The sequence below is a fragment of the Gossypium arboreum genome, chromosome 11 (assembly GCF_025698485.1).
Source record: "Gossypium arboreum isolate Shixiya-1 chromosome 11, ASM2569848v2, whole genome shotgun sequence".
NCBI lineage: Eukaryota > Viridiplantae > Streptophyta > Magnoliopsida > Malvales > Malvaceae > Gossypium > Gossypium arboreum.
Genome location: NC_069080.1, coordinates 12,917,717 through 12,928,953, shown reverse-complemented (window position 1 = coordinate 12,928,953; position 11,237 = coordinate 12,917,717). Strand labels below are relative to the sequence as shown.

The window sequence follows — 11,237 nt, the reverse complement described above, 5'->3', positions numbered from 1 at the left end:
AGCTATTTTAGCCGACAGAAAATATTTAAGTAAAAATTATTCAGTCATTTGTTCCCAAGTGGTGATTGATCCTCGCGGTAACGAGTTCAACCACTGTTTAGCCTTATTCCTGAATGAGAATGGAAACAACCGAAGGCGAATGGCATCATCAGAAACACCATTGATCTTAAAGGTGTCGCAAAATTCCAGAAAATTTGCTAAATGAGTGTTTGGATCTTCGTCCTGCAAACCATCAAACTGAACAAACTGTTGTATCATTTGAATCATGTTAGGTTTCAATTCAAAATTATTTGTAGCAACAGCAGGTCTAACTATACTCGATTCAGTTCCTGTTAAAGTACGTTTAGTATAATCATACATAGTACGAGGAGCAGGATCCTGATTTACTGGATTTGCAGCAACCATAAGAGGTAATGGATTATTCTGATTATCAGCCATCTCCTCAGTTGCGGTATGGATATCGGCCTCTTGGTCTTCCTCTATGTATTGTAGGCTCCACCTTATTTCTCTTCGGTTTCTGCGAACTGTGCTTTCGATTTCACTATCAAAAAATAGAGGTCCTGACTGGTTTCTTCTAGTCATAAACTATAAAAACCTGCTAGAAGTAGAGAAAAGAAAATTTAGTAAATAAAAACAAAATTAAATTGGAATGAAAATAAAGAATGGCTAAAGTAATAAAAATTCAGCGTTCCTAATATCTTAGTCCCCGGCAATGGCGCCAAAAACTTGATGGTCATAAAACTAACTAAAAATTCAACTAAGGCAAGCGCACCTATCGAACAGTAGTATAGTTGAGGTGAGATCGAAAATATCGTATCCACGAGGATTAAAAGTACTAGTAATTACTATCTTTTTATTATCTAGCATGAGAATCAGAGGGATGTTTTAAAAACTAAAATTAACTATCTAATTAACTAAGATTACAACAGAGATAAAAGTTGGAAAATACTTTAGGAAAACTAATGGAGAAGGCAATACCTAAGGAAGAATCCACCTAGACTTCACTTATCACTTCTGAATTAGACGATTTATTCACTTGACTTAATCCGTAGAAATCTCTGATTTATGTTAATATCTCTCTTAAGACTAAAAACAAATGACTCTAGGTTGATTAATTGAAATATCTTTCTAATTAAAACCCTTATCATTGCATTAACTCGATCTATGGATCCCCTTATTAGATTTGAATCTAATCCGGCAGATTTATGTCGTCTTATCTCTAGGATTGTATGTAACTCTGCTTAATTATGGGTGATCTACTCTTAAACAGGGAATTTTCCTCCTCTGAATAAGCACATCAAAAACCTAAATAAATATCCTGGAATATTAAAGCAATGGTTAAATTCACAATAAGAATAAGAACAAGTATTTATCATATAATTCAAATAGTAATAAGATTCGTCTTAGGTTTCATCTCCCTTAGGTATTTAGGGAGTTTAGTTCATAACAATAGATGGAAACATCTCAAAATTTGGAAAACAACAAAACATAAAGAAACCCAAAAACTTTGGTAGAAATTTAATGGAGATCTTCAGTCTTGAAGGAGATCCTACTTCCGGGATGATTCCGATGGCTGACCTTGAGTGTTTTCTGTGTTCTACTCTTCGTGTCCCATTTAATCCTCTTCTAGGGTGTTTATATAGACTTCAGAATGCTGTAAAACCCTCAAAATTAGCCTTTTTTCCAAGTAGAATTAGACTTGGGCTCGATAGGGACACGGCCGTGTGCCACGCCCGTGTAAAGGTGCTCAGGCCGTATGTAATTCTGACTTGGTTTAGTGTCGACACTGCCATGACACACGGGCGTGTGGTCTACCCGTGTGTCACACACGGGCGTGTGAATCACCCGTGTGGAAGTGCCTAGGCCATGCGAAACACTAATTTAGGCCCAAATTGTCCTTTTTTGTCCCGTTTCTCGCTCTTTTTGCTATCCTAATCTCTCCTGAGTATAAAACATGAAATTAAAAGATTAGGAGCATCAAATTCAATGAAACCACAGAAAAATCATCTATAAATATGCCAAACATGGGGTAAAAATATGTATATATTATGGTTTATCAGTCATAAAATAGAACAAAGAGTGAAACAATACCTCATAGCGTGAGATTGCAGAGTCTCACTCTCCTGACTATTTAACTCATGGCAACAACCTTTGAATGAGCTGATATGGTTTCAACTAGAGCAATTTCATGTTGTAGCTAGTCTTCAAGCCTATCATTCATATGTATAGTCCCACTAGAGTGCAGATGTTTAACAGTGAACTATATATAATGAAGTATACAATATCGACATAGTGTTGAAAATTGGCCTACCATGCTGCTGTAATATCTCCGAATAAAGTGCATGCACCTTGTAAGCATGTTGCAGCACGTATGCTTGCTATAACAGCAAGGTTGTTTAGTTACTTTGTTAAGTTACTTAGTTTAAAATGAACTAAGTTGGTATTGTTTTAATGTTTTTAGGTGCTGATTGACATAATCAGCTTGTGTACAAGTTAAGTTTTACTTGTTTCAAAGTATGACTAGTGGTAGTAGGTAGTATTTGGTGATGTATTTTACTATAAATGTATTATTTTTCTTATTGAAAAATTGATCTAAATGAGCTAAATGAGCTGAAGCCATAAGCTCCCTTGCTGCACATTTGTGAACAAGTAATTTTTTTTCTTGCATCTTGCTTCGTTGTCTTATCTGTTATAGGTTTTCTTCCTCTACTGCCAAAAAACCCAACAAATGGTATCATGAGCCCAAGTCTTTGAGGGCTTGTTTTTTGCTTCTGCTGCTTGTTAAGAAAGACAAGAAGTTGTTAAAGCCTGTCACCTTTGAAGGCTGCTTGTAAAGCCTGTCACCTTTAAGGGCTACTTACAACATCAGCTCACCCCTGTGAGACTCCCAAACAAGCTTGGGATAAGCTGAAAGAGAAGTACACTCCATAGCAAAAGGGAGTATGTGCAAGAAGAAACAGGACAATAATGAACAAGGGAACAAGGTAAGTTGCCAACCAAGGCTATGAAGGAGGAGAACACTCCATTTGATGAACAAATCTTTGGCACAAAAGACTGAGATAGTCAAGTGTGTGCGTCAGATTTGGTTGAGAATGAAGCCAAGGTTGAAAATGAAGTGCTTGAGCAGGGTCAGCTTGAAACAAAGCATTTTGGGGCTACCAAGTTTAAAAAAAATTGTTTGTATTCACGGCATGGAGTCCAAGGAGGAGTGTTGAAAATTGGCCTACCATACTGCTGTAATATCTCCGGATGAAGTGCATGCAGCTTGTAAACATGCTGCAGCACGTATGCTTGTTGTAATAGCAAGGTTGTTCAGTTATTTTGTTAAGTTACTTAGTTGAAAATGAACTAAGTTGGTATTGTTTTGATGTTTTTAGGTGCTGATTGACATAATCAGCTTGTGTGCAAGTTAAGTTTTACTTGTTTCAAATTATGACTAATGGTAGTAGGTAGTATTTGGTGATGTATTTTACTATAAATGTATTGTTTTTCTTATTGAAAAATTGAGCTAAATGAGCTAAATGAGCTGAAGCCATAAGCTCTCATGTTGCACACTTATGAGCAAGTAAAATTTTTTCTTGCATCTTGCTTCATTGTCTTGTTATGTTCTTTGTTTTCTTCCTCTGGTGTCAAAGAACCCAACACATAGTTATCATTCATGTGCAAAGGTGTAATATATATTAGTTAGATTTAAATGTATTAAAGTTCAAAGGTAATTTGCACGAAATAACATCATCTTTTTCTCAAATGAATTTCATTCATCTCCTGTACAATCGTAGTTTATACAAAATGTGGTTTTCAAATAGCCTAATTTTACTCATAGGAGGATGGTTACAGAGGGAACAATGTACCTGAGAAATCATGGTTAAAGGCGGGATGAACATGATTTTCAAAAGCAAAATCAGACAAATACAACTAGAGGTATAATTGTGAAAAGCTAGATCTCTTTTCCACTAACAAGTTGACAACTAAGGAGCATGTTTATGGTTTAAAGAATAATACACCCGCATGGATTCAGCTTCTGCATCTCCTGCTTGGTCTTTTCTGCAGTGCACCAAAACAGAAGGAAGATTATACAAGGAGAGATTAATGGCAACAAAGCTATAAACTCATTCACATCTTTATTTAATAAAAGAAACTTCATTGAGCTAGCGTGTCCTCTACAGATTGCATACCAAAACTTTTTGGGGGATGATAAGGAAGCTAGCAGTTTGATCGTATAAAGGCAATTCTTGAAAAGGTATAAAATCTTTATACCCCGGGTTAAATCAAAATAGGAAAATCTCCAAAAGGTTTTATGATAATGCTAGTATTGAGAAGAAAAGAAACACTCAACTACAAATAACTTGCTCTTCAAAAGAAAACTATATGAAGTAAGATCAGTGTCAAATATTAAGTAAAAAGAGTAAAATATACCGTGAGAAAGATTTGTTGCTTTTTTACTAATGGCACGAAGAAATTAACTAAAACGAATAAAATCTCCTAGATTGTCATGTGAAATTCCAATATTGACAAGTGTATAATGTTCTTTCCAAAATCTCTTATATATATTATATATATTATATCTACTTTATGGTTTACTTTAAGGTTAGTGGTTTTATTTTTCAATTTTATTAACTTTAAGGCTTGACCCCATATTCTCTCATTGAGAGTAAATATATCTTATCATTGTATTAAATACATGCTTGTTGGTCCAGTATTGATAAAATCGAGACTCAATTAGGAATTGTTTGCATTTTTTTATTATTTTTTTGTTTCTGCCATTTTTTATTTCTTTTTCTGGATAAAAATTAAGCAGGAAATGGGTGGAGGTGTTTTCAAGAAAATTAAGAAATGTTGTGCTTTCAAGAAAGAGAACTTGATGAACCTGTCTTCTGTTTTGCTTTAGAAGGCTGCACTACCACGTGCATGGTAATAACACCCAAAGGGAGATCACCAACTGTTATTCTGGAATCAGCCAGGGTTTTGTTGTTTTCCAGAACTTTACCAGCATGTATGAGTTTCAAATCGTGTATCGACTTTGGTGTGACTGTTTTGCCTGAAAATACAAGAAGATTGATTTAAGTTAAATTCCATTACGAACATTCATAAATTAACTTGCCCCATACATATATTTCATATACAATGGCCAACAATATCCCAGCCCTTTTCCCCGACTGAATGGCAACATCAAAATGAAAAATTGCCTACTACATTTACATATATAAACACTGTGGCTAGAACAATACAATTCAAATGAAAATGAGTCAAAAGAAGAAGAAGAAGAAGAAGAAGAAGAAGAAGAAAAAATGTAGAAAATCAACTAAACGCAAAAGATCGAAATCAAACACATGACGCTCAAGTCATGCTGAGCTCCCAAGTCATTAGAAAAAAAAGATGGAACAACATTAACAAACACAATCAAACTGAGCACCTAAGATCCTTAATCCAGTTACAGAATTCAGCTAGGAGTAAGTTAAGAGGAGGAAAGAAGTAAACAGAAATAGAATATAACCTTGAGGCCACTCAGCAATAATCTTTTGCTTAAGAGTTGAGACAGTCATAGACGCCTCGTAAGTGCCGTGTGCTATATCTATCCCATCATAAATGCGGAATCTAAGCTCAATAAGCTCCTCGCCCTCGGCCATGGTAGTAGTTTTTGCTCTCCGTTTCCCAGCTTGCATGTTGAAGTTGAATGTCATAACAAATGACAATTTTATTCCCGGAATTAAGTCTCACCTCACTCACCTGCAAAAAAAAAAAAAAAAAATTATACTTGCAAAAATTTCATAACCAACTGAATTACATATCCTAGTTAAATTAAGCAAGAGAATAAAGGATTATAAATTTTCAATCATACGTTGAGCTAGAAAACGGAAAATGAAGAACTTCTTGTATCATTTTTGTTTTAAGATTCTTTCACATATTTCACGGAGAAAAATGCATACTCTATTTCAAATTGCATTATATTAAACTAACCTCAATTAATCCTCAGAAATTTGTATGGTAAAAATGCATGTCAATCAACTTCCAGAACCCCGCCAACAGAGTGAGCACTTCATATGATGTCATAACTGATAATGTTTCTGGCCAATAGCAAGCTCTCAACCAAATTAAACCAGAATGCAGCACTCGACCACAAGAACCAGATGTCTAATAAAATAATGTCTAAAAATTCTTCAATATTCAGATTGGAGAAGAAAAGTTACATAAAACAACAAGATTTCTATTGAATATTTAATTAAGCAACACGAAAAAGAATCTGAACAGAAATGTAATTAAATATATAAAACCTAATGAGATGAACTTCGGTAACATTTCCAATTTTCCGTTCATCTTTTTCTTTTCTTTTTATCAATTCATATGATGAAACGCCGAAACCACACGAATCACCGTTTCTTCCTCTAATTAATAATTATTTTCGTCCATTTTTTTCTCATTAGCCATATGGAACATGAGAGAATTAGGAAAATCATCGATAATGATAATAAAAAAAAAACTAGAAAAAAATCGATAGAGAATTAGAGAACTACCTGATCACAAAGCCATTGATGGAAATCAGTGAGAGAGAACCGAATTAAACAAACAAACAAAAAAAAAAGAAAAAATTCTGGCTACCGTATCGGTGCTCGATATCAAAATGAGAAAAAAAAGTTGTTTTGGACGTTTGGTTTCATTGTTTGGTAGTTAAAAACAACTTTCCATTTTTATTTTCTTTCCCCGAAAATCTGTTATAAGATGTCAAAATCGAATTAGATACAATTACACACAGTGGAACGAACCAAGCTCCGGAACTTCCCATCGTCTGTTTTCCACGTGAAATCAAACATTTACTGAAATGACTAAGTTATCCTAATTCTACACGTGGCGTTTCATAAATGGTTGCTAGTGCAATTAAGGCGGTTACCAATAAACAGAACCAAGGGAGGTCGTTGCTGATGGTTAATAACAGGATTTTTCTTTCTATTTTTGGTCATATTTCAAGCCAAAGAAGCTTGCAAGGTGAATCACATGTATTTAGTAAGCATCACACAAATTGTAGCTTGAATTTCGTTTAGCTTGGCTATTCCTACAAAGAAAATTAAGTGTAATAGACTGTGAAAATGATGTTCGGTGAGTTTTTTTTCCAATGTTTAGGAATCCACTCAGTTTGAGATTTAATTGAAGTTTAATGCAACTATTAGATAACACTCAAAAAAAATTTATTGCATGTTACGTGTATAAATGAGAGATTAATGGTTTAACTAACAATTCTATCATTATCATATATATATATATATATATATATATAAAAATTACATATTTAAATCACAGATATTAATTTAATATAACATATAATAAATAATTAAATGTAGGATTTGAAATTAATTAATATTTACACATGAAATATGTGTAATATTAAAATAAAAAATATTAAATTGTGAGTAAAATGAAAACTAATCACGTAAATACATTATATCATGCACTAGAATTGTTTAATATGGTATTGTCATATATCTTGAGTTAATGTCGAGTTGACTTGTAATAATGACTCAATCAAAACATTATCAATATATATCATTGATAGAGGTAATAAAATATGCATAATACTATTCAAATATAAATATTGTATTAAATTAAAGCATTATGTAAATAGCTCAAATCCAACCATATGAAAATTTTTATTGTTTTTTTCTAATAAAAAACTAAAATACTTTCAAATAATATAACTTTTAAATTATAAAAAATATGTTTTGTAATTTTCCTAATCAAATTAATTTCAGGTTGATTTGTGACACTAACTCAATCATGGACTTCAATAAAATAATGAATTTAGTTGTTATACACTTATATTATATATATTTTAAAATCTTTACAAGTTCGTAGATTTGGGTCTCAAGACAACATTTGGAGGATGGTGTTGAACTTGATAGTTGAGCCTTGATAAATATGAGTTTTGGGCATTAAAGTTTATGTTTTCAATACTTAAGTTAATAACAATAAAATTGAGGTAAAGAAACAAGAAAGCTTAGGCTAATAGTAAGTACGAAAGTGTGAAAAGTGTTAAAAGTAAAATATTTTAACCCCATTCTTAATGTGTTTTTGGGTGATTATTCAATGTTAACTATAATTTTTATGCTCTCAATCCTTTGAATTCATGTTTTAATACTTAATAGAGCACTTGGAAGCAAAAGGAACGAAAACTGAGTGAAAATCGGAGCGTTGGAGCAAGCTGCAGGAGCCAAACGGGCTGAACCATTCCACATGGCCAGACCATACTGCCATGTGACTCACACGAGTGTGTAGAAGGTCAAGTCGGTTTCACGGAATTGCACACCAAACTATGAAAAATTGCATTTTTTAGGTTTTTTGGGCATTTTAAGATGTATATATGACAAAAAATAAGAAGATAGGAGTGAGCAGTCAAAGAATACTCAAGAAAACAATTCGAAAAATACCTCGAAAAATACCATTGAAGCCGACTTTGAAACAGATTTTCGTCAAGATTTAAGATTTCCAGTTGATTTCTTAGGAAGTAATCGTGAGTTTCTTTATTTCTTTCGGTTATACTATATCTTGTATGTTTCTATTTTTAAGCATTAATTAATTTTCTATATACCTAGGGAGATGAACCCTATGATAGATTCTGTTGTTTGATTTTTATTTTACGCAATAAATTTTTAATTTCTTATTCTCAATTATGTGTGCTTAATTCTTGATTTAATATTTGTAAATTATTAATCCATATTTGATATGTTTAAATTGGTGGTTGAATAGACACTGCTTAAGAGTAGATCTTGCATAATTGAGTGGAGTTGCATGCAATCCTATAAATAGAACGACATAAATCTACGTACAAGGTTAGATTCAAATCTAATAGGGGAATCCATAGTACGAGTTAATGTAATAATATAGGCTTTAATTAGAAAGAAATGTCAATTAATCAATCTAGAGTCAGTTGCTCTTATGCTCGAAAGATATATTTGCATAATTTAGTAATTTCTGTGAATAAAGGTGATAAGTAAAAAAATTGCGTAATTTAGATTGATAGTGACAGATGAAATGTGAGTGAATTCTTTCCTAAGTATTGTTTTTCTTCTTTGTTGTTAATCGATTACTTTCATGTTTTGTTCTTTTTCCTGTTCGTTAGTTAATAAGATTAGTTAATTTTAATTTTAATTAATCACTCGAATTATTCGATTAAATAATAAAAAGAAGGTAATTATCAATACTTTTAGTCTTCATGAAAATAATATATTTACTCACTATAATTATATTATTAATTAATAGGTACACTTATCATAATCAAATTTTTAGTAAGTTTGATATTTAAAGCTGGTAAAGGATTGCCATGAGACAGTTCATTGATCGGTCGTCTGGCTGTGTAAGTGTGTCGGTTTGCCTATTGATCATTTTGTTGGTTTCGAAATCTTAGTTGCTAAGGACCCGATCTGACAAGATTGTTTATCTTAAGCAGCTATTTCTGGTTACAATTGATTGGCAGCCATAGCTGGACAAGTGGATCGTGACCTAATTATTTTAAGCTGGTGTATAACAATATTAAGATAGACTATTAATTAATCTTTTAACATTTATGAACTTAAAAAGTGGTAGGTTATAACTTTTATCCAACTCTCATAGAGAGAGAGAGAGAGAGAGAGAATAAGTAGTGAAGCGGTCCATCCTCTCTTCTTGGTGATCAAAAGATTCAAAAACACAGTGAGAGCATATATGATTAAGACTGGGTAGATTGACTATTATAAAGCTGATGATCAGTTCCAATATTTTTTTTATTCCAATCCTTTTTCCACCTTTGCGGATTCTACCTTGACACCATTCAATATGCTCCTCTCCATATACAATGGAGGAATCTACTCACAACAGCATATTCACTTTCTTTTTCCTGCTGGAATAGAATAATGCAATCTCTGAAACATTAATAGCCGTGTAAACGGTCAGTTCAGTCAGCAAGATAACTATTCCATTTTTTTAATATGTAATTTTTTTTCTGAAATACGTGTCCAGCACTTATTAGGATATTGAATTTAGTTTACTAAAAAAAATTGACATAATTAATTACATTCATGTCAAATACATATTCTATCCCACATTCATGGAGTTCAGTGGGAAGGGGGAACGAGTCAGCTGAAACTCGGTGCTTGTAGGATTTGATATAAAGATTTCCTGATTTTCCAACCTTCATAATTGCTATCTGCTTGTTTAGAATATTAATACTATTATATTATATTCAAGCTGCCATCGACATTGTAGTTTAAATGAAACTTTCCAACCATAGCAGTATATAGACTCCATATAATATATACTGCATCTTAATCTTTAAGAGCACCTCTATAGCTTCCAAGATCTTTGCAAGTTTGTCTCACTTTTATTTATCCAATATACTAAAGGGGGAATGTCGTAGTAATATTAAATTCTTAATAGCTTAGGTAATTAAGTTAGACTCCAAACTCATCAATCTTAAGAACGTATTTCACGCCTAATCTACTTTTAATCTTCTTAATTTTCTTATTTCCACCACAAGTTTTCTAACATATGGAAGGTCAAAATTGTTAACTGCTGTTGAGATGCTAGCAAGGTTTCTAATATATAGCATCAAATTACTGGCACCTGTTGAATTGCGTGATCAGGAGTAGAATGTGATTTAAGTAATATTTCGAGTTCCCGCTTTTTAAATGCAAAAAACCAATGCTGAGAGAGTTTGTGCACTGAAATAGAATCCGAGCTGGCTCGATAGTCTGGGCCCCTCGTGGCTTTCAAATAGAGGATCAAAGACAATATATGTAGCATCAGATTTTTACCAAGATTTTGCTGCCAGGTCTGAGGTGAAGCTTTTATGCCATTGATATCGACAAGACACCAGTCGTCCACAATTGCAGAACCAAATGTATAAAAAGACAAGGAATGTAATACCTTTCTTTATCTAAAGCGGAAGAACCAAAGGTAGTCTACAACAGGAAATAAATTAATAAAATTGATTATACTCCTTTTCAATTGTTCATGGGGTGCGCATATGTAAAGACGATATTGATCATCTGGAATTTTTTTGATGATGCTTCAATGTAAAAAGCCAAAACCACTTTATCACACATTTTATGGGGATCTCAGAATTCAGTGGGTTTCTGTGGACCATTAAATTAAAGATGCCTAGCATATTGCTTTGCAGAAACAATCATAAAATAATTGATGTTCATATTTAATAATTAATAATAATTAATTTACATGAAAGCAATAATCGCAAAAGTTGGAAAGCTGAAGAG

The 11,237-nt window shown here is 32.8% G+C and overlaps 1 protein-coding gene and 1 long non-coding RNA gene across 3 annotated transcripts; both read right to left on the bottom strand.

The window, feature by feature from the left end:
* Positions 1-4,844: 4,844 nt before the first annotated feature.
* LOC108471456 (membrane-anchored ubiquitin-fold protein 3-like) lies at positions 4,845-5,627 on the bottom strand. The gene is made up of 2 exons (XM_017773072.1): positions 5,495-5,627; positions 4,845-5,038 (listed from the first exon to the last, which is right to left on the bottom strand). Exons 1-2 carry the CDS (start codon positions 5,625-5,627, stop codon positions 4,845-4,847), a joined length of 327 nt encoding a protein of 108 aa, XP_017628561.1.
* Positions 5,628-5,655: 28 nt separating this feature from the next.
* Positions 5,656-6,703, bottom strand: LOC128284027 (uncharacterized). Of its 2 annotated transcripts, none has more exons than XR_008274324.1 (3): positions 6,513-6,703; positions 5,959-6,132; positions 5,656-5,727 (listed from the first exon to the last, which is right to left on the bottom strand). It is a non-coding gene; the product is annotated as an uncharacterized LOC128284027 (long non-coding RNA). The 2 variants fall into 2 exon arrangements; XR_008274323.1 differs by having other exon boundaries at positions 5,959-6,065.
* Positions 6,704-11,237: the final 4,534 nt, after the last annotated feature.